This window comes from Aethalodelphis obliquidens, unplaced genomic scaffold (assembly GCF_003676395.1).
Source record: "Aethalodelphis obliquidens isolate GAN/ISIS:26980383/991018 unplaced genomic scaffold, ASM367639v1 scaffold117, whole genome shotgun sequence".
In the NCBI taxonomy this organism is placed as follows: domain Eukaryota; kingdom Metazoa; phylum Chordata; class Mammalia; order Artiodactyla; family Delphinidae; genus Aethalodelphis; species Aethalodelphis obliquidens.
In genome coordinates, this window is record NW_020838061.1 from 1,868,697 (window position 1) to 1,892,462 (window position 23,766).

The 23,766-nt window shown below is 36.3% G+C and overlaps 1 protein-coding gene across 6 annotated transcripts in view; it reads left to right on the forward strand.

Annotated features, from left to right (window-relative positions):
- The window catches only part of APOOL (apolipoprotein O like), a 126,021-nt gene that overhangs the window by 26,378 nt on the left and 75,877 nt on the right, over positions 1-23,766 (forward strand). For 4 of the 6 annotated variants that reach the window (XM_027097864.1, XM_027097867.1, XM_027097869.1 and 1 more), the window contains exons 1-2: positions 9,483-9,567; positions 16,483-16,587. In XM_027097864.1, coding sequence (XP_026953665.1) covers positions 9,547-9,567; positions 16,483-16,587 — 126 coding nt within the window. In that variant the 5' untranslated portion in view covers positions 9,483-9,546. Of the gene's footprint in view, positions 1-9,482; positions 9,568-9,892; positions 10,023-16,482; positions 16,588-23,766 lie in introns of those variants that run through there. The other 2 variants (XM_027097866.1, XM_027097865.1) reach the window with 2 other exon arrangements.

Genomic DNA, 23,766 nt, shown 5'->3' on the forward strand with positions numbered 1-23,766 from the left:
TTCTTTTTGTTGCAATGGTAAATGGGAGTGTCTTCTTGATTTCACTTTCAGATTTTTCATCATTAGTGTATAGGAATGCCAGAGATTTTTGTGCATTAATTTTGTATCCTGCTACTTTACCAAATTCATTGATTAGCTCTACTAGTTTTCTGGTAGCATGTTTAGGATTCTCTATGTATAGTATCATGTCATCTGCAAACAGTGACAGCTTTACTTCTTTTCCGATTTGGATTCCTTTTATTTCCTTTTCTTCTCTGATTGCTGTGGCTAAAACTTCCAAAACTGTGTTGAATAAGAGTGGTGAGAGTGGGCAACCTTGTCTTCTTCCTGATCTTAGTGGAAATGCTTTCAGTTTTTCACCATTGAGGATGATGTTGGCTGTGGGCTTGTCATATATGGCCTTTATTGTGTTGAGGAACGTTCCCTCTTTGCCTACTTTCTGCAGGGTTTTTATCATAAATGGGTGTTGAATTTGGTCGAAAGTTTTCTCTGCATCTATTGAGATGATCATATGGTTTTTCTCCTTCAATTTGTTAATATGGTGTATCACGTTGATTTATTTGCATATATTGCAAAATCCTTGCATTCCTGGAATAAACCCCATTTGATCATGGTGTATGATCCTTTTAATGTGCTGTTGGATTCTGTTTGCTAGTATTTTGTTGAGGATTTTTGCATCTATGTTCATCAGTGATATTTGCCTGTAGTTTTCTTTCTTTGTGACATCCTTGTCTGGTTTTGGTATCAGGGTGATGGTAGCCTCGTAGAATGAATTTCGGAGTGTTCCTGCCTCTGCTATATTTTGGAAGGGTTTGAAAAGGATAGGTGTTAGCTCTTCTCTAAATGTTTTTTAGAATTCCCCTAGAAGCCATCTGGTCCTGGGCTTTTGTTTGTTGGAAGATTTTTAATCACAGTTTCAATTTCAATGCTTGTGATTGGTCTGTTCATATTTTGTATTTCTTCCTGATTCAGTCTTGGCACGTTGTGCATTTTTAAGATTTTGTGCATTTCTACTAGGTTGTCCATTTTATTGGCCTAGAGTTGCTTCTGGTAATCTCTCATGACCTTGTGTATTTTTTTAACATCTTTATTGGAGTACAATTGCTCTAAAATGGTGTGTTAGATTCTGCTTTACAACAAAATGAATCAGTTATATATGTACATGTGTTCCCATATCTCTGCCCTGTTGCATCTCTCTCACTCCCACCCTCCCTATCCCACCCCGCCAGGCAATCACAAAGCACCGAGCTGATCTCCCTGTGCTATGCGGCTGCTTCCCACTAGCTATCTACCTTACGTTTGGTAGTGTATATATGTCCATGCCTCTCTCTTGCTTTGTCACAGCTTACCCTTCCCCCTCCCCATATCCTCAACTCCATTCTCTAGTAGGTCTGTGTCTTTATTCCTGTCTTACCCCTATGTTCTTGACATTTTTTTTTTTTAATTCCATATATACGTGTTAGCATACGGTATTTTTCTGTCCGTTTCTGACTTACTTCACTCTGTATGACAGACTCTAGGTCTATCCACCTCATTACAAATAGCTCAATTTCATTTCTTTTTATGGCTGAGTAATATTCCATTGAATATATGTGCCACATCTTCTTTATCCATTCATCCGATGATGGACACTTAGGTTGTCTCCATCTCTGGGCTATTGTAAACAGACCTGCAATGAACATTTTGGTACATGACTCTTTTTGACTTATGGTTTTATCAGGGTATATGCCCAGTAGGGGGATTGCTGTGTCATATGGTAGTTCTATTTGTAGTGTTTTAAAGAACCTCCGTACTGTTGTCCACAGTGGCTGTATCAATTTACATTCCCACCAACAGTGCAAGAGTGTTCCCTTTTCGCCACACCCTCTGCAGCATTTATTTTTTGTAGATTTTTTGATGTTGGCCATTCTGACTGGTGTGAGATGTTATCTCATTGTAGTTTTGATTTGCATTTCTCTAATCATTAGTGACATTGAGCATTCTTTCAGCTGTTTGTTGGCAGTCTATATATCTTCCTTGGAGAAATGTCTATTTAGTTCTTCTGCCCATTTTTGGATTGGGTTGTTTGCTTTTTTGTTATTGAGCTGCATGAGCTGCTTGTAAATTTTGGAGATTAATCCTTTGTCAGTTTCTTCATTTGCAAATATTTTCTCCCATTCTGAGGGTTGTCTTTTGGTCTTGTTTATGGTTTCCTTTGCTGTGCAGAAGTTTTAAGTTTCATTAGGTCCCATTTGTTTATTTTTGTTTTTATTTCCATTTCTCTAGGAGGTGGGTCAAAAAGGATCTTGCTGTGATTTATGTCATGGAGTGTTCTGCCTATGTTTTCCTCTAAGAGCTTCATAGTTTCTGGCCTTACATTTAAGTCTTTAATCCATTTTGAGCTTATTTTTGTGTATGGTGTTAGGGAGTGATCTAATATCATGCTTTTACATGTACCTCTCCAGTTTTCCCAGCACCACTTATTGAAGAGGCTGTCCTTTCTCCCCTGTACATTCCTGCCTCCTTTATCAAAGATAAGGTGACCATATGTGTGTGGGTTTATCACTAGGCTTTCTATCCTGTTCCATTGATCTGTCTTTCTGTTTTTGTGCCAGTACCGTACTGTCTTGATTACTGTAGCTTTGTAGTATAGTATGAAGTCAGGGAGCCTGATTCCTCCAGCTCCGTTTTTCATTCTCAAGATTGCTTTGGCTGTTCTGGGTCTTTTGTGTTTCCATACAAATTGTGAAATTTTTTCTTCTAGTTCTGTGAAAAATGCCAGTGGTAGTTTGATAGGGATTGCATTGAATCTGTAGATTACTTTGGGTAGTAGAGTCATTTTCACAATGTTGATTCTTCAAACCCAAGAACATGGTATATCTCTCCATCTATTTATATCATCTTTAATTCCTTTCATCAGTGTCTTATAATTTTCTGCATACAGGTCTTTTGTCTCCTTAGGTAGGTTTATTCCTAGATATTTTATTCTTTTTGTTGCAATGGTAAATGGGAGTGTCTTCTTGATTTCATTTTCAGAGTTTTCATCATTAGTGTATAGAAATGCCAGAGATTTCTGTGCATTAATTTTGTACCCTGCTACTTTACCAATTTCATTGATTAGCTCTACTAGTTTTCTGGTAGCATGTTTAGGATTCTCTATGTATAGTATCATGTCATCTGCAAACAGTGACAGCTTTACTTCTTTTCCGATTTGGATTCCTTTTATTTCCTTTTTTCTCTTATTGCTGTGGCTAAAACTTCCAACGCTATGTTGAATAAGAGTGGTGAGAGTGGGCAACCTTGTCTTGTTCCTGATCTTAGTGGAAATGCTTTCAGTTTTTCACCATTGAGGATGATGTTGGCTGTGGGTTTGTCATGTATGGCCTTTATTATGTTGAGGAATGTTCCCTCTATGCCTACTTTCTGCAGGGTTTTTATCATAAATGGGTGTTGGATTTTGTCAAAAGTTTTCTCTGCACCTATTGAGATGATCATATGGTTATTTTCCTTCAATTTATTAATATGGCATATCAGGTTGATTGATTTGCGTATATTGAAGAATTCTTGCAATCCTGGAATAAATCCCACTTGTTCACGGTGTATGATCCGTTTAATGTGCTGTTGGATTCTGTTTGCTAGTATTTTGTTGAGGATTTTTGCATCTATGTTCATCAGTGTTATTGGCCTGTAGTTTTCTTTCTTTGTTACATCCTTGTCTGGTTTTGGTATCAGGGTGATGGTGGCCTCGTAGAATGAGTTTGAGAGTGTTCCTCCCTCTCTTATATTTTGGAAGAGTTTGAGAAGGATAGGTGTTAGCTGTTCTCTGAATGTTTCATAGAATTAGTCTGTGAATCCATCTGGTCCTGGGCTTTTGTTTGTTGGAAGATTTTTAATAACAGTTTCAATTTCAGTGCTTATGATTGGTCTGTTCATATTTTCTATATCTTCCTGATTCAGTCTTGGCAGGTTGTGCATTTCTAAGAATTTCTTCCAGGTTGTCCATTTTATTGGCATAGAGTTGCTTGTAGTAATCTCTCATGATCTTTTTTATTTCTGCAGTGTCAGTTGTTACTTCTCCTTTTTGATTTCTAATTCTATTGATTTGAGTCTTCTCCCTTTTTTTCTTGATGTGTCTGGCTAATGGTTTGTCCCTTTTTTTATCTTCTCAGAGAACCAGCTTTTAGTTTTATTGATCTTTGCTGTCATTTCCTTCATTTCTTTTTCATTTATTTCTGATCTGATCTTTATGATTTCTTTCCCTCTGCTAACTTTGGGGTTTTTTTCTTCTTTCTCTAATAGCTTTAGGTGCAAGGTTGGGTTGTTTATTCGAGATGTTTCCTGTTTCTTAATGTAGGATTTTATTGATATAAACTTCCCTCTTAGAACTGCTTTTGCTGCATCCCATAGGTTTTGGGTCATCCTGTCTCCATTGTCATTTGTATCTAGGTACTTTTTGATTTCCTCTTTGATTTCTTCAGTGATCATTTCGTTATTAAGTAGTGTATTGTTTAGCCTCCATCTGTTTGTATTTTTTACAGGTCTTTTCCTGTAATTGATATCTAGTCTCATAGCGTTGTGTTCGGAAAAGATACTTGATACAATTTCTGTTTTCTTAAATTTACCAAGGCTTGATTTGTGACCCAAGATATGATCTATCCTGGAGAATGTTCCATGAGCACTTTAGAAGAATGTGTATTCTCTTGTTTTTGGAAGGAATGTCCTATAAATATGAATTAAGTCCATCTTTTTTAATGTATCATTAAAAGCTTGTGTTTCCTTATTTATTTTCATTTTGGATGATCTGTCCATGGGTGAAAGTGAGGTGTTAAAGTCTCCTACTATGACTCTGTTACTCTTGATTTCCCCTTTTATGGCTGTTAGTTTTGCCTTATGTATTGAGGTGCTGGTATGTTGGGTGCATAAGTGTTTACAATTGTTATATCTTCTTCTTGGATCAATCCCTTGATCATTATGTAGTGTGCCTCTTTGTCTCTTCTAATAGTTTTCATTTTAAAGTTTATTTTGTCTGATATGAGAATTGCTCCTCCAGCTTTCTTTTGGTTTCCATTTGCATGGAATATCTTTTTCCATCCCCTCACTTTCAGTCTGCATGTGTCTCTAGGACTGAAGTGGGTCTCTTGTAGACTGCATATATATGGGTCTTTTTTTTGTATCCATTCAGCCAATCTGTGTCTTTTGGTGGGAGCATTTAGTCCATTTACATTTAAGGTAATTATTGATATGTATGTTCCTATTCCTGTTTTCTTAATTGTTTTGGGTTCGTTATTGTAGGTCTTTTCCTTCTCTTGTGTTTCTTGCCTAGAGCAGTTCCTTTAGCATTTCTTGTAAAGGTGGTTTGGTGTTTCTGAACTCTCTCAGCTTTTCCTTGTCTGTAAAGCTTTTCATTTCTCCATCAAATCTGAATGAGATCCTTGCTGGGTAGTGTAATCTTGGTTATAGGTTTTTCTCCTTCACCACTCTAAATATGTCCTGCCAGTCCCTTCTGGCTTGCAGAGTTTCTGCTGAAAAATGAGCTGTTAACCTTATGGGGATTCCTTTGTGTGTTATTTGTTTTTGTTTCCCTTGCTGCTTGTAATATGTTTTCTTTGTATTTAATTTTTGACAGTTTTACTAATATGTGTCTTGGCGTATTTCTCCTTGGATTAATCCTGTATGGGGCTCTCTGTGCTTCCTGGACTTGATTAACTATTTCCTTTCCCATATTAGGGAAGTTTTCAAGTATAATGTCTTCAAATCTTTTCTCAGTCACTTTCTTTTTCTCTTCTTCTGGAACCCCATTAATTCGAATATTCGTGTGTTTAATGTTGTCCCAGAGGTCTCTGAGACTGTCCTCAGTTCTTTTCCTTTTGTTTTCTTTATTCTGCTCTGCAGTAGTTATTTCCACTATTTTATCTTCCAGGTCACTATCCGTTCTTCTGCCTCAATTATTGTGCTATTGATCCCTTCTAGAATATTTTTAATTTCATTTATTGTGCTGTTCATCGTTGCTTGCTTCATCTTTAGTTCTTCTAGGTCCTTGTTAAATGTTTCTTGCATTTTGTCTATTGTATTTCCAAGATTTTGGATCATCTTTACTATCATTATTGTGAATTCTTTTTCAGGTAGACTGCCTATTTCCTCTTCATTTGTTAGGTCTGCTGGGTTTTTATCTTGCTCCTTCATCTGCTATGTGTTTATCTCTCTTCTCATTTTGCTTATCTTACTGTGTTTGGGGTCTCCTTTTTGCAGGCTGCAGGTTCGTAGTTCCCGCTGTTTTTGGTGTCTGTCCCCAGTGGCTAATGTTGCTTCAGTACGTTGTTTAGGTTTCCTGGTGGAGGGGACTTGTGCCTGTGTTCTGGTGGATGAGGCTGGATCTTGTCTTTCTGGTGGGCATGTCCACGTCTTGTGGTGTGTTTTGGGGTGTCTGTGGACTTATTATGATTTTAGGCAGACTCTCTGCTAGTGGGTGGGCTTGTGTTCCTGTCTTGCTAGTTGTTTGGCATAGGGTGTCCAGCACTGTAGCTTGCTCGTTGTTGAGTGAAGCTGGGTGCTGGTGTTGAGATGGAGATCTCTGGCAGATTTTCGCTGTTTGATACTATGTGGAGCTGGGAGGGCTCTTGTGGACCAGTGTCCTGAAGTTGCCTCTCCCACCTCAGAGGCACAGCACTGAATCCTGGCTGCAGGACCATGAGCCTTTCATCCACAGGGCTCAGAATAAAAGGGAGAAAAAAGTAGAAAGAAAAAATTAGTAGAAGTAGAAAGAATGAAAGAAATAAAGAAAGAAGGAAAGAAGGAAAGAAAGAAAGAAAGGAGGGAGGGAGGGAGGACGGAAGGAAGGAGGGAAGGAAGGAAAAAAAGAAAGAAAGAAGATAAAGTAAAATAAAGTAAGATAAAATATAATGAAGTGATTAAAATAAAAAATAATTATTAAGAAAAAAAAGACGGACAGATAGAACCCTAGGACAGATGGTGGAAGCAAAGCTATACAGAAACATTCTCACACAGAAGCATACACATACACACTCACAAAAAGAGGAAAAGGGGAAAAAATCATAAATCTTGCTCTCAAAGTCCACCTCCTCAATTTGGGATGATTTGTTGTCTATTCATGTATTCCACAGATGCAGGGTACATCAAGTTGATTGTGGAGCTTTAATCCGCTGCTTCTGAGGCTGCTGGGAGAGATTTCTCTTTCTCTTCTTTGTTCTCACAGCTCCCAGGGGCTCAGCTTTGGATTTGGCCCTGCCTCTGCGTGTAGGTCGCCGGAGGGCATCTTTTCTTAACTCAGACAGGAAGGGGTTAAAGGAGCAGCTGCTTCGGGGACTCTGGCTCACTCAGGCCGGGGAGTGGGGGGGGGGGCACGGAGTGCAGGGCGAGCCTGCAGTGGAAGAGGCCAGCGTGACGTTGTACCAGCCTGAGTGAGGCACGCCGTGCGTTCTCCCAGGGAAGTTGTCCCTGGATCCCGGGACCCTGGCAGTGGTGGGCTGCACAGGCTCCCCGGAAGGTTGGTGTGAATAGTGACCTGTGCTCGCACACAGGCTTCTTGGTGGCAGCAACAGCAGCCTTAGCGTCTCATGCCCGTCTGTGAGGTCTGCGCCTTTAGCCGCGGCTCGCGCCCGTCTCTGGAGCTCCTTTAAGCAGTGCTCTTAATATTACCCTCTGCTCGCGCACCAGGAAACAAAGAGGGAAGAAAAAAATCTCTTGCCTCTTCGGCAGGTCCAGACATTTCCCTGGACTCCCTCCCGGCTAGCCGTGGTGCACTAACCCCCTGCAGGCTGTGTTCTCGCCACCAACCCCAGTCCTCTCCCTGCACTCCGACCGAAACCCCCCAAGCCTCAGCTCCAAGCCCACCCCGCCCCATCGGGTAAGCAGACCAGCCTCTTGGCACTCACCAGCCTGATCCTCTGTGCGGGAATCTCACCGCTTTGCCCTCCGCACCCCTGTTGCTGTGCTCTACTACACGGCTCCAAAGCTTTCTTCTCCGCCACCCGCAGTCTCCGCCTGCGAAGGGGCTTCCCAGTGTGTGGAAACCTTTCCTCTTCACAACTCCTTCCCGCTGGTGCAGGTCCCGTCCCTATCCTTTTGTCTCTGTTTATTCTTTTTGCTTTTTCCCTACCCAGGTATGTGGGGAGTTTCTTGCCTTTTGGGAGTTCTGAGGTCTTCTGCCAGTGTTCAGTAGGTGTTCTGTAGGAGTTGTTCCACGTGTAGATGTATTTCTGGTGTATCTATGGGGAGGAAGATAATCTCCGCGTCTTATTCTTCCGCCATCTTCCTCTCATCCCCCTCCTCTTTTATTTTTTATTGAAGTATAGTTGATGTATAATATTATATAAATTACAGGTGAACAGTATAGTGTTTCACAACTTTTGAAGGTCATGTCCCATTTATAGTTATAAAATGCTATATTCCCTGTGTTGTACAGTATATCCTTGTAGCTTATTTTATATGCACTAGTTTGTACCTCTTAATCCCCTACCCCTGTACAGTCACTTTCCCTCCCTCTCCCCACTGGTAACCACTGGTTTGTTCTCTATATCCGTGAGTCTGCTGCTTTTTTGTTATATTCACTAGTTTGTTATATTTTTTAGATTCCACATGTAAGTGATATTTGTCTTTCTCTCTCTGACTTATTTCACTTAGCATAATGTCCTCCAAGTCTATGTTGCTGCAAATGGCAAATTTTCATTCTTTTTTATGGCTGAGTAATATTCCATTGTGTGTGTGTCTCTGTGTGTGTGTGTGTGTGTGTGTGTGTGTGTGTGTATACATACATCTTTATCGATCTATCTGTTGATGGACACTTAGGTTGCTCCCATATCTTGGCAATTGTAAATAATGATGCTGTATGAACATTGGGGTGCATGTAAAATTTCAAATTAGTGTTTTTATCTTTTTCAGATATATACCCAGGAGTGGAATTGTTGGGTCATATGGTACTTCTGTTTTTAGTTTTTTTGAGAAGCCTCCGTACTGATTTCCACAGTGGCTGCACCACTCTACATTTCTACCAACAGTGTACAAGGGTTCCCTTTCAGAGAGGTTATCTTGGATATACTAATTATTATCCCCATCTCTAAGTTTTAACACTTCAGGAGAGTGGTAATGATCTGTAGGCCAAATGAAAATCTAAAGAATGGATAAAGGTGATATGATTACTTCATATTTTAAACCTTACATCTTACATTTGTCCAAGGATAGGTTACTTTGACCTGATGCTTTACTATCATGTTAGTTTATACTAAAACATGTACTTGATACAAGGCTGGAGTAAAGTAGCTACAACAACTGCTAAGATTTAGTCCTTGTCTTTAAGGAAAATGCCCTTGGAAGTAGTACAGGAGACACAGTATTATAGGTTTGTTTTCATGATTTTATGAGACTATTTTCTGATTTATAGATTTAGATCATCTTTTAGAACCATTCCTATAAAAGGATAAAATTTCTTATTTTCCTATTTTCCTTTTACTTTCTTGAAAATGTAATGCCATTATATTCTTCTACAGTGGTATAAACAGTATCCAGTTCTTCCTTCTGCTGTTTTCAGGTTAGCATATATGCCCTGAATGGATGGATATAGAGTTAAAACTGGTAAGTTTGAAAGCAAAAATCATATAAATCATTTTCTTTTCTTATTGAATAAATTTGACATGTAATGTTGTGTAAGTTTAAGGTGTACAGCGTGTTACTTTTATACATTTATATGTTATAATATGACTGCTGTTATAATAATATTTATCAAATTACATAATTACAGTACAATAGTGTCTTTATTGTGCATTAGATCTCTGTGGCTTATTTACTAATAAGTTTGTACCCTTAAAACCCATCAATCTTATTCCCCTCCCCCACTTCCCTCAGTAACCATCATTTTACTCTCTGGTTTTTACAGGTTTGACTTTTTTAGATTTCACATATAAATGACATCATCCAGTACTTTTGCTTCTCTGACTTATCTGGCTTAGTATAATGTGCTCAAAGTCCATCCATGTTGTTGCGAATGGTATGATATCCTCCTTTCTCATGGATGAATAATATTCCATTTGGTACGTGTACCACATCTTTTTTATCCATTCATCCATTGGTGGGTTTTTGGGTTTTTTCCGTATCTTGGCTGTTGTGAGTAATGCTGTGATAAACATAAGAGTGTATATATCTCATCAAAATCTTTTTTAATTGATTAATTAATTAATTTTTTAAAATTTTTGGCTGCATTGGGTCTTCATTGCGGCATGCAGGATCTTCTTTGAGGCATGGGAGATCTTTGTTGTGGCGTGTGGGCTTCTCTCTAGTTGTGGCGTGCAGGTTTTCTCTCTCTAGTTGTGGTGCGTGGGCTCTGTAGTTTGCAGCATGTGGGCTGTCTAGTTGAGGTCCGCGAGTTCAGTAGTTGTGGCCTGCAGGCTTAGTTGCCCTGTGGCATGTGGGATCTTAGTTCCCTGACCAGGGATTGAACCCACGTCCCCTGCATTGGAAGGCAGATTCTTTACCACTGGACCACCAGGGAAGTCCCCTCATCAAAATCTTAATCTCTTCTTTTTGATAGAATCATAAGAAAATCCTAAAGTTTGGAGCTCTAAGGCAGTGCTGTCCAATAAAACTTTCTTCAGTGGTGAAAATGTTCTATTTCTGTTCTGTCCAGTATGGTACCCACTGGAGTCACATGTATCTCCTGAGGCCTTGAAATGTGGCTAAGGGAATGAAGTGGCCTTATTTTTCCAGCTCTCATACTGTGAACAAGTGTCCCTTTTGTGGTAAATAGTGCTAAGTGTTTTCACTTTTTTTTTTTTTGGAAAAACTGAATTTTTAGTCTTTAAGTTTTCATTAATTGAAACATAAATTTAAATAACACATGTGGATATTGTCTACCTTATTAGATAGTGCAATTCTAAGGCCCTAAGAGATTATCTGCTCAAGGTCTTTCATTTTACAAATAAAGACGCTTTGGCCCAGAGAGATGACATGACTAACTAGAGATTATATAGTTGTTCAAGAACAGAGCTGGGACTAGACACAAGTGTCTTGATGGCCATGTCAGTGGTATTACTAGATCACTTTGAAATTTTAAGTTGCTAATCAAATTGGAATTATTACTTTTATTCCATTTATTGTGTTTAGTAATAATTACCCATTTTTCCTATCCTTTCTACTGCTTCCTCTCCTTCACACACACTTACATTATCTCCATTTTAAAAAAATGGTGTCTTTTTCAGCTCGGTGCTTTGTGACCACCTGGAGGGATGGGATAGGGAGGGTGCGAGGGAGAGAGATGCAAGAGGGAAGACATATGGGGACATATGTATATGTATAACTGATTCACTTTGTTATAAAGCAGAAACTAACACACCATTGTAAAGCAATTATACTCCAATAAAGATGTTAAGAAAAAAAAATGCTGTCTTTAGGAAGAAGTTTTTATTTTTTATTTTTTTAGGAAGAAGGTTTTTAAATTCATTTATTTAAGTAAGAGGTAATTTTTAGTTGTGTATGTTTTTAAATGACTTTTAAATTCTTGAAATTCCCTCTGTGGTCTTCGCATTTAAGATGTTCGGTGTGAGTAAAAGTGTGATTCTGATTATATAATCTAGAGTATTATTTCAATATAAGGTAATTATTTGTTGGTGACTTTCCTTCTGGTTTTTAGAGAAACAAAATGGCAATATCTTATCTGTAGTAAATTATATACTTGGAAATTATCACTGAACTTTAGAATCATGCATTGTCAAAATTAGAAGGAAGTGTAGACATTTTGTAGTGCAGCTTCCTTTCACAAATGGGCAATCTGACACACAGTGAGGGGGAATTAACTTGTAAAAGGTGACATAGTGAATTATTAGCAGAGCACAGACTAGAACACAGCTTTTCCAATTCACAGCCTGGTGTTCTTTCAACTGTATCACTACTTCCTCTCAGATCTTCACAAGTAAACAACTCAAAAGGCACTACAGCATACAAAGTTCTGTTAAGCTGCTGTACTGAACTTTGATGACTAATGTCAACTTGTCACAACTCATTGGGTGCTGGAAATAGACTCATCAAGTTCTTGAGCCAAATATTTTAAAGCAGTTTACACTTGCAATATTGCAAGCACAATTGAATTTTCTTACAAATCTCAACTCGAAGGTCTATCTGGCTGTTTGCGTGGGGTACTTTGTTGCATAGCTATATTCCAGTACACCATGGTGTCTTTTAATGTATTTCTCCGTCTTCTATATTTCCTGTATCATGATAATATAATCAACTGATAAATCTTATTCCAATTCAGAACTACAGGATCTTGCTTTAACTTCATTAATCTTACATCTTTCTCCCACACTGAAAATCCCAATCTTTAAAATGCCAGCATATTTAAATGTCTCCTTGTATAACACACAGAGCAGGTTCATAATAAAGTATCAAAACTGCCACTAACAATATGATTATTAAGTTTTAAGGTTTGTTTGTTTGTTTGTTGATGTTCTCTTTGTCCTTTGGATATAGCCCAATTACTGGTTGTAAGTTCATTTTGAATTGTTCCTGTCTGTGTGATCATTGCCTCAACATTGTTTATTTCATTTTCCTTTTAGTTTTTAGGGCTTACCTTTCTAAATTTCAGTTTTGTTTTATACTTATCACAGGACTCTTGATTTAATAAAATAGCATTTACTACATGATAATATATCTCTAAAGCAGAATTAATGATTAGGACTGATTTTAGATTAGCCTATAATAATTATATGCTCTTTCTTACAAAATAAGTAACAAAAATTCTTATAGGAGAGAAGTTTAAATTTCAATTTTGTTAGTAAAGAAGAGAAAACAGATATGTTTGTACTCCCAAGTAAAGTTGGACCAGTTAATTCTCTGCCTTATTTTTCCAGCTCTCATACTGTGAACAAGTGTCCCTTTTGTGGTAAATAGTGCTAAGTGTTTTCACTTTTTTTTTTTTGGAAATGCTGCTATTTGAAATGTCTCCATGCATAGTGCAGAAGTGCTATCTAGTGTTCTTAAGTGCAAGAAAGCTGTGATATGCCTTAGGGAGAAAATATGTATGTTGGATAAACTTCATCGTGGCATGAGTTAGAGTGCTGTTGGCTGTGAGTTCAATGTTACTGAATCAACAATATATAGTAAACAAGGTGTCTTTAAACAGAAACACATATAAAACAAGGTTATGTATTGATCAGTTGATGAAAATGTAACCAGAGGTTCACAAGAAATTAACCCTGTATTTTCCCTAGGAGTAGTGTTCATTATTCCCTAAATCAGTGTTCAGGGCTACTTTATGGAATATAACTACTGCAAATAATGCGAATCAACTATATTTTGATTACAGAAGTAATTGGAAGGGTTGAGTCTCATGGGGGAGTTAACTGATGCTCATCTTCAGTCTTGCTCTTTGTAAATCTCTATATGATAGAATTCTGTTCTAGGGCCTGTTTGTTATCTTTAATAGGAAGATAATTGATTTTAAACAAGACACATAATTTTGAATTGACAAGTCATTATTTTGAAGTTACAAATAATTTTAACTCAAGGTCTTACCTTGTGAAAACTAGGATTGCCTCTGCCCAATTTTAATACTATTTAACTAACAGCCTTATGAGCCTGTAAATTTTATAATACCCCCAAGCTCTGATGTTCTTCAAATACCTTATTTTATTTTCTAAATTAGGCATTGGCAATTGTTTTTTCTATAAAGGGGCAGATAGTAAATATGTTAGACTTGTAGGACACAAAAGGTCACATATTCTTCTTTGTTTTCTGTTTGTTTATTTTGTTTTTATAAATTTTTAAATATGTTTTAAGAAAAAGCATTTTTAGCTCAGAGTCCAGACCAGATTTAGCCCAGATCTGTAGTTTACCAATCCATATTCTAATTTTTTCAGTGTGGTATATAATCAGCTGTCTCTCTGGATAGTGATGCCTTTTTCATCAGTATAACCTGTGTTTTGAAAAGGCCTGAGTGTGCCAATCTGCCTCTTTTCTTTTCTTTTTTTGCGGTATGCGGGCCTCTCACTGTTCTGGCCTCTCCCGTTGCGGAGCACAGGCTCCAGACACGCAGGCTCAGCGGTCATGGCTCATGGGCCTAGCCGCTCCGCGGCATGTGGGATCTTCCCGGACCGGGGCATGAACCCGTGTCCCCTAGCATCGGCAGGCGGACTCTCAACCACCGCACCACCAGGGGAGCCCTGCCTCTTTTCTTTTGATCAAAGTCTTGGCCTTTTTTGTTTAGAGGCAGTAAGTATGCTATGTTTTTTATTGTTATTATGGCCCTCACTAGAGCCTGATTAACATCAAATACATGTGAGAAGAAAAATGGGGAGTAAGCACCACCACTTAACATCTTTATTCAGCAATCAGAAAGAATGGGGAGCTAGAATTAATTGCCCGTTTACCAAGTGCAAGCCATTTTTATGTAATTCTTTAATCCTCAAGATAATCATAAAAAGGAAGGCATTCCCATTTCTTTTCAGATATATAACCTGAGACTCTTAAGATAGCTCTGTCCAGTAGAAATTTCTTCAGTGATGGAAATATTGTATATCTGTGCCCTACATTATGCTGTTGAGCACTTGAAATGGGGCTAATGTGACTAAGGAACTAAATTTTAAATTTTATTTATTTTTAATAAATTTAAATTTAAATAACCATATGCATCTAGTAATTACCATATTGGGCAGCATAATTCTTAAGAGCTTAAGTAACTTGCCCAGATTTAGATAGTAAGTTCCACAACTTGAGTTCAAAACAAGGTCTGTGCAACTCCTAAGCTTATGTTTTTACCATTATGCCACACTGCCTTATTAATAAAAGTCAAGGTGGATGGACCCTGCCCTATAGAGTAGAAAATGTAGCAAAGATACTTAAGCATTTTTCAAGGTATACTGTATTAACTTTTTAGGCCACTAGTTCAATTAGTCAGTCCACACTCTGGAGCAGTCGATCATAGTTATTAAGTAATACCTAAGAATTTATTTTATAGTCTACATGCTATTATTTTTCCATTATGTGAAATAAAATAACTATACTAAGAACATAGGGTATTGAAATTTTTTCAGATATTAGCATACTTCAAATGTTCTATCTAGGGAGTAAGGTCTAATCCGGTATTTTTAAAATAGGTTTTAAATATTGTAAGAATTGACATGCTTCAAATAATCAGAGCTTTATTGAAAATTTTTTTCAGGTACACGGGAGAATATCCATTGCTGGCATCCATTTTAATATGTTTTTTATTGATACCCGACATTAGATACTGAGTGGAAATCTTATTTCATTAGTGAACACCAACTGTGTGTAAGAAATCAGAAGTGATGCCTTTTGGAAGGCAGGCCTAGATAAATTGTTCTGTGATGCTGACTTATGTACTAGAGGGAGGCTTGAAGGGGAAAAACAGTGAACACAATTTCTTTTATTAGTGTTGAGTCTTCCTTTTACCCTATATTTCTGGAGTCTCAATCTAAATCAGAATCATGCCTAGTTTAAACAGGAAATTGCTTAACTAGTGCCTGCAGCTTCCCGTATTCTGTCCAGAAAATATTGAAAAATATGTCAGAAATGAAGTGCAGACACGATCACTGTTATTCAATAAGATTTGGAATCCTTTGGCCAGTGTTTCTTCCAGTTCTTGAACAATTCCACTTATGTGTAAGCCAGAGAGACCTCTTCCCTCTGGATGTCTTTGGTCAATTTCAGCAGGCCTCCTTCTGAGTCTAAAGAATCAAGCTCTTAAAATAGTCATTCCCTGGAAAGCTTTTCATTTGGCCTTGTTGAATGAATAATCTTTAGGAATTATTCTGTACCTGGATAAACACTGGAACACTTTGTTCTTAGAGCCAGTAATTTTCCTGCATTCTTAATTCAAATCAAGTTATATCTAAAACTAAGGTCACTTTTGGCTTTAGATCAAGCATGAAATAGGTAAAAAGGAATAAGTTAGGGGCATAAGATTTGTAATGGTAGGTTGTTATTTTTTATAAATAATGTAATTATAAATTTTATTTCAAGATACAACCTGAATCACCCAGTACTCCAGATCACCCTTATCCTTTACTTTTTCCATAGCATTTATCGATTTTAATATACTATATAATATATGTATTGTGTTCATCTCCTGCCTCTTCTCCACTAGAATGTCAGCTCCATGAGAGCAAGGATCTTTGTTTTGTTCCCTGATGGATCTGACATATAGTAATTGTTCAATAAATATTTGTGGACTGAGTGAATATCATAATCTATATCTCACTTCATCCCTCAAAGCTTATATTCACTTGTAACTAGTAATTATTATATTGCTATATTCCATATGAAGTAGATAGTTAACAAATTGGTAAAAATAAGACTCTACCATGAGAAAAGAATTTTAGGAATTATATCCTAAAAATGTATGAATAATTTGGAGTGCTTGAGTTTTTAATAAATTTAAATGAAACCAATAGTGTTCCTCAGATGCCCCCCAAACTTTATCAGGAAATAGAGGGTGGGAAGCTTTCAATTAAAAATACCTTTTTGATATATCTTTCTCAGATGGGAAAGCTGACAACCATGCCAGCAGCTGTAATATGTGCATCTATAAATGTGCATGCAGCCAAAGAAGAGGAGTCCAGAAAGCATCTAGTGAAACCAGAGCAGGTAACTTGCCTACAAAAGTTTGAATTTTGTATAACAGAAATATGATGTAAAAGCTGTGAGGTTGGTTTGTTTGTTAGCTCTAGTCATCAAAAACGTCTTTGAACTATTTGTTAGGCTCGTTTTTTAAGTTGTGAGAAATAGTTACAAGGCATCTCAAAATAAACACTATTATATTTAACCCAAACATCTAAAATCCTAACTCCAATGAAAAACAATTGGTGATTTTTCTTAACGAATAATCAATGAGTAGTACAGGGTTTTAGTTCTTCTAAGCAGTCTGACTTTTCTTTCTTAAAATGTTTATACAGGTACACCTGATATTTGGAAGCCTGAGTTTAAGAAATTCATTAAGATCTCAGTTTTGAAAGTAATTTTAAATGTTTTCTAGTTCAGTCTTCACTGTGGTACCGTACTCCCCTCTACAATAGGTACGCTAACTGGCTGTTTTCTTCTACATGAATAAAACTCTGGATTAAGGAACCTAAGGCAGTCCATTCCATTTTCTGGCAGCTCTCATTCAACTTAAGGTCCTTTCTTATGTCAAACACAAACCTGTGTCATAATTATAAGTTCTACCCATTGGCCCTGTATCTCTTGCATTGGTGCCATACAGAACAATTCTCATCTCTCTTCCACAAAACAACTCTTCAGATGTCAGTTACACTTTAAGTAGTTTTGCTTCCTGGATAAGTGTATTAGTAGTTTAACCATTCCTCATATGTCATAGCTTTGAGTTCCTTCACTTTCATGATCATTCTCTGCCAAACATGTTCAGGATGGTTAGTGTTTTCTTCGGGTGTAAGTATTTTGACTACCGCAGGATAGAGTCAGACTCTGACTTCTCTTGTTCTACATAATATATTTCTGTTAAAACTGCCTAAGATCACATTTGTTTTTATATTTATTTTTGTTTTGAGTCATCACAATCAACCTTGCTTATAATCAGCCTTTGACCATGATATAGTGATTGTGCAGTTCTCTAAAATTCATTAAACTTTTTTACATGGGCCACTGGTAAGCTATGTCTTTTCTCAGTCTGTACTTAAGCATATAGACTTTTTGGACTTAGTTATAGGTACATTTATGTCTTTTTAACTTTTATCTTGTTGATCTAATCTATCATGCCAGCCTATTGGTATCTCATTGTAGTAACTGATTCTATTCACCATTGTACTTTTCATCTTTTCTAGCCTCAAGTTATTCTTGAATTTATCTACATGCTTAGAAATATAAACTCGAGTCAAACAGGCCTGAAACTGAATCCTGACCCCACCACTGAGTAGTTGGATGGCATTGGACAGAATTCTTAACAGTGGCATAAATATTCTGTGTATGAATATACCATTTTCAAATGTACAATTTTCATAAATTTTTGGAAATTTAACATATTTCCAATTATTTTGCTAATGTAATCAATGCTTTGTCAAAACACCTTGTACATAAATCTTTATGTGCATCTATAACTGTTTCCTTAGAATAAATTTCTAGAAATGGAATTGTAAGTCAGAAGGCATGAAAAATATCAATGTATTGCCAAACTGACATACATAAAGGTGGTATTTATTCATTTATTAAACAGAAAAATATTTCCTGAGCTTCTCTTATATATGTTTGAGTCATATACGAAGCACTGGGTAAAGTTTTATTAATTTTCATTAGCAGTCTAGAATAGATTCACTCTCCTATATACTTGCTGACTCTCAGTATTTTTTCTCCTTTTTATTAATCTTAGAGAGATGATGTTTTTAAGCCTACCTTGATACTCCTATGTTTGGAAAGCTCAAAATCTAGATTGGATAATAAGTAACTAGCATTTGTCCCTAATAGCTGAATTTACATATTTCTGAATTTTAAAATAAATTTTTGCTCTTTACTATATTATGGAATAAACAGGATTTCTTGGTATTTATTGTATTCCCCAGTACATTTTAAATAGAATTCAATTGAATTACTTATTAAATAAAGTTGCCAGCTGAGTGCTAGGGACTATTCATATAATCAGGATTCAATCCTTGAGAAACTTAGAATTGCTGAAGGAATGAAAATGTGATTTGCATGAACTATTCCCCGGTACTTTTATTGTGTAAAGTGAGTTATGCCTTTGTTTAAATCTATTTACAATAAATCTGTACTAAGCCAGAATGCTTTATGAATGAGGTGTTCTGGTTAATTGACTCTTCTGGTAAACTTGTGGCTAATGAGAAGATCCTTTTTCAGTTCAACTCTCTTGTTAAACATCTTTTTCAACTGTATCAATATACTCCTGCCTTATTAATTATGATGTCATGAATGTAATTAAATCTCTCTATTAGAAAACTCTGCAGAGCTGTGGGGTGACCCTTTTCTTAAACCATAAAATTCTCAGTATTCAGACTGTAAAATGACTGGAGGTTGGGCTGTGTGTATACAGTCAGCCATAGACATTACCAGTTGTTTCTTTTTAAAGTATTTCTATAATATGAGTTTGACTTATTTGCTTGTCATTTGCTTGTTTTCGGCAAAAAATAACAGAGAAAAATATTGATTTGAGAGTTCTAGTTACTTTCGTTCAATTTAATTTAAATGTTGTTTTATAGTTTACTAAATCTAATCTTAATTTCTAATTGAATACAAACAAGTTGTATTTATACAATACAATAAATGGCATTTAAGGCAGGGCCTCCAATCCAGGATCAGAATATTCATTTAAAGTGTACAGCTTGATGTTTTGACATATGTATACATTGTGAAATGATCACCACAATCAAGCTAATTAACATATATGTCACCTCATATAATTACCATTTTATTGTGTATGTGTGTGTATGTGGTGAGAACACTTAAGATCCACCCTCTTAGCAAATTTTAAGTATACAATACAACATTATTAACCATAGTCACCATGATATGTATTAGATCTCTGGAACTTACTCTTCTTGCATAACTGAAGCTTTGTACTCTTTGGCCAACACCTCCCCATTTTCCCCTCTACCTTACCCCACACCAGTAACCAGTATTCTTCTCTCTGATTTTGAGTCTATTTTAGATTATACATGTAAGTGAGATCATACAGTATTTCTCTTCTGAGTCTGCCTTATTGCACTTAGTATAATGTCCTCCAGGTTCAGCCTTGTTGTCAAAAATGGGAGGATATCCTCTTTATACCATTGTATGTATGTGTATGCATGTGTGTGTATACACACACATGCACACATATATGTATATACATTTTTAAACCATGAAATTTGCAGTCTTCAGTATTAACACGCACACACACATATACACACATACATACACACATGATATTTTCTTTATCCATTCATCTGTTGATGGACATTTAGGTTGTTTCCATATCTTGGCTATTTGAATAATGCTGCAATGAACATGGGAGGTGCAAGTATCTCTTCAAGATCCAGATTTCATTTTCTTTGGATATAGTCCCAGAAGTGGGATTACTGGATCATATGGTAGTTCTATTTTTGAGGTTTTGAGGAACCTCCATACTGTTTTCCATAATAGCTATACCAATTTACATTCCTACCAACAGTGTTTAAGGGTTCTCTTTTCTCCACATCCTTGCCAACACTTGTTATCTCGTGACTTTTTGCCATTCAACTGTTGTGAGGTGATATATCATTGTGGTTTTAATTTGCACTTCCCTGATGACTAGTGATGCTGAGCAACTTTTCATATACGTGTTGGCCATTTTTATGTCTTCTTTTGAGAAATGTCTATTACTGTTCTTTGCCCATTTTTTAGTCAGTTATTTTTTTGCTGTTGAGTTGTATGAGTTCCTTATATGTTTTGGATGTTAACCCTTATCAGATACATGGTTTGCAAATATTTTCTACCATTCTATAGGTTGCCTCTGTTGTTTCCTTTGCTGTACAGAAGCTTTTTAGTTTGATGTTGTCCCCCTTGTTTATTTTTGCTTTTGTTATCTGTGCTTTTGGGGTCATTGCTAAGACCAATGTCAAGAAGTTTTTACACTGTGCTTTCTTTTAGTAGTTTTACATTTCAGTTTTTACATTTAAGTCTTTAATCTATATTGAGTTGATATTTTATATGGTGTGAGATGGGAAATTAGGATCCAATTTCATTCTTCTGCATCTAGATACCCAGTTCTCCCAGCACCATTTATTGAAATGACTATCCTTTCCCTACTGTGTTTTTGGCACCCTTGTCAAAGATCAGTTGGCCATAAACGCATGGGTTTATTTCTCTGTAATCTGTTCTGTTACATTGGTCTATGTGTGTTTTTATGCCAATACAATATTGTTTGGATTACTGTAACTTTGTAATAATATTTTGAAATCAGGATGTGTGATACCTCCAGCTTTGTTCTTGCTCAAGACTTGCTTTTCAGGGTCTTTTTTGTTTCCATATAAAATTTAGGATTTTTTTTCTTTTTCTGTAAAGAATGCTATTGGGATTTTAATAGGAATTGCATTTAATGTGTAGATCACTTTGGGTAGCATGGACATTTTAACAATATTAATTCTTCCAATCCATGAACATGGGGTGTCTTTCCATTTTTTTTTTTTTTTTTTTTGTGGTACACGGGCCTCTCACTGTTGTGGCCTCTCCCATTGTGGAGCACAGGCTGCGGATGCGCAGGCTCAGCGGCCATGGCTCACGGGCCCAGCTGCTCCACGGCATGTGGGATCTTCCCGGACCAGGGCACGAACCCGTGTCCCCTGCATCGGCAGGCAGACTCTCAACCACTGCGCCACCAGGGAAGCCCATTTTTGTGTCTTTAATTTCCTTCATCAGTTTTTTTATAATTTTCAGTGTACAAGTCTTTCACCTCTGGTTGAGTTTATTCTTAACTGTTTCATTCTTTTTATTGCTATTGGAAATGGAATTGTTTTCTTAATTTTTTTTGGATAGTTCATTGTTAGTGTATAGAAACACAACTGATATTTTGTATGTCGATTTTGTATCTTGCAGCTTTAGTGAATTTGTTTATTAATTCTAATAGTTTGTGGTTGTCGTTAGAGTTTTCTACATATATGATTGTGTCTTCTGCAGATATTTAACTTCTTCCTTTCTGATTTGAATTCCTTATATTTCTTTTTCTTGTCTAGTTGCTCTGGCTAGGACTTCCAATACTATGTTAAATGGAAGTTTCAGATGTGGACACCCTTGACTTGTACTGGATTTGGAGAATAAGTTTTCAGTTTTTCCCAATTGATTTTGATGTTAGCTGTGGGCTTTTCATATATGATGTTTATTGAATTAAGTTCTTTCTATACCTATTTTGTTGAGAGCTTTTTCTCATGAATGGATTTTGAATTTTGTAAAATGCTTTTTCTGTATCTACTGAGGTGATCACAAATGTGGTTTTCATCCTTTATTCTGTTAATGTGGTGTGTCACATTGATACACATATGGTGAATCATCCTTGCATCTGAGGGATACAGTCCACTTGTTCCTGTTGTATAATCCTGTTAATATGCTGTTGAATTTAGTTTGCTATTACTTTATTGAGGATTTTTGCATCTGTGTTTGTTAGGGATATTGGCTTGTAGTTTTCTTTTCCTGTAGTGCCTTTGTCTGGCTTTAATATCAGAGTGATACCATCAAATGAATTTGGAAGTGTTCCCTCTTCTATTTTTTGGGAGAGTTTAAGAAGAACTGGTATTCTTCGAATACCATTCTTCACCCATGAAGCCATCTGACCTTGGGTTCTTCTTTGTTGAAGGATTTTTGATTACTGATTCAATCTCCTTATTGGTTATTGGTCTGTTCAGGCTTTCTATTTCTTCTTGATTCAGTCTTGGTAAGTTGTTAGTTTCTAGAAAGTTATCAATTTCTTCTAAGTTATCAAATTGTTGGCATATACCTATTCATAATAATCCTTTATTATCCTTTTTGTTTCTGAGGCATCCACTGTAATGTCTTATCTTTCATTTCTAATTTTATTTATTTGAATCTACTCTTTTTTTATTAGTCTAGCTAAGAGTTTGTCAATTTTGTTTACCATTTCAATAAATACTTTTATCATAAACCTTTCAAGTGTGCTTGAATGCCCATATCTAAGAAGGAAAATACTTTACAGCACTGGTTCTTAACCATTTTGACCCGTTTGAGAATCTGACGAAAACTTCGGATGCTCTTCCTAGAAAAGTACATATACAAAATTTTGCTTACAGTAGACCACAAATAACAAACCTGTTCTTTAAACTGTTGAGCTAATTTATACTAGGGTATAAATGAAGAATCAGTAGGTTTTGATTAGGATAGAAGAGAAAACAAGAACACTTAATGACTCATAAAGTTTGGAATTGAGGAGCATAAAGAATAGAGAGGATGGGGACATAATGGACAAATGTTATCTACTTTAACACCCATGCATCCACGTGCATTCTTCCTTGAGGAGTTGGGGAACTTCCTTACTTGCTGTGTGCGTGCTTTTTATGCATGTAGTGCACCTTTAATATAAAATTGCACCTCTGACCTTCCTAGCTATACATAGTTGCCAATGTGGTGAATTTAAATTTCAAGTATTAGTCTGGAAAGATAAACACTTTAATCCTGGTACAGGTAGCAAAGGCTCATTTATCTAATGGTAAAAACAAGACTTTTGTGACCCATTACTGTTAAAGTTTTACAAAACCTACACTGTTTCATGTTTGTTGCTGATAGAAGATCAAATCTGAAGCTATTAATAATCTAGTTCCCTTGCTGTTGATTTGTAAACTTGATTCTCCCCAAATATGTCTTTACCAAACCTTATAGAAAGGTGCTATACCCTGAACATAAAGTAAAAAATAAGTATTTTTGAAGGAAATAAGTCCTTACCTCATTAAATTTTTCATAATTCTTTTATGTTTTATATTTGTATTTATTAAATATGGATTAGAACCAAAAGACTGTTTAATCAGTTTATGAAAGGTATAAAAATAATAACATGATGAACAACCATATACCTACCTACTACCCAGTTTAAAGGAAAAACAAAATAAAATACCCTGATTCTCATCCCATTCCCTATCCATTCAGAGATAACCACTACCCTACCCTGAATTTTGATTATTGTTCCCTTTCTTAATTTTTTAACTTCACCTTATATGTCTGTATTACTAAACAATGTTTTTGAGCTATATATTGATAGAAATATATTACATATAATTTTCTACATTTTACCTTTTTTGCTCTACAAATACTTTTTTATGCTCAAATTCCTGAAATCCATCC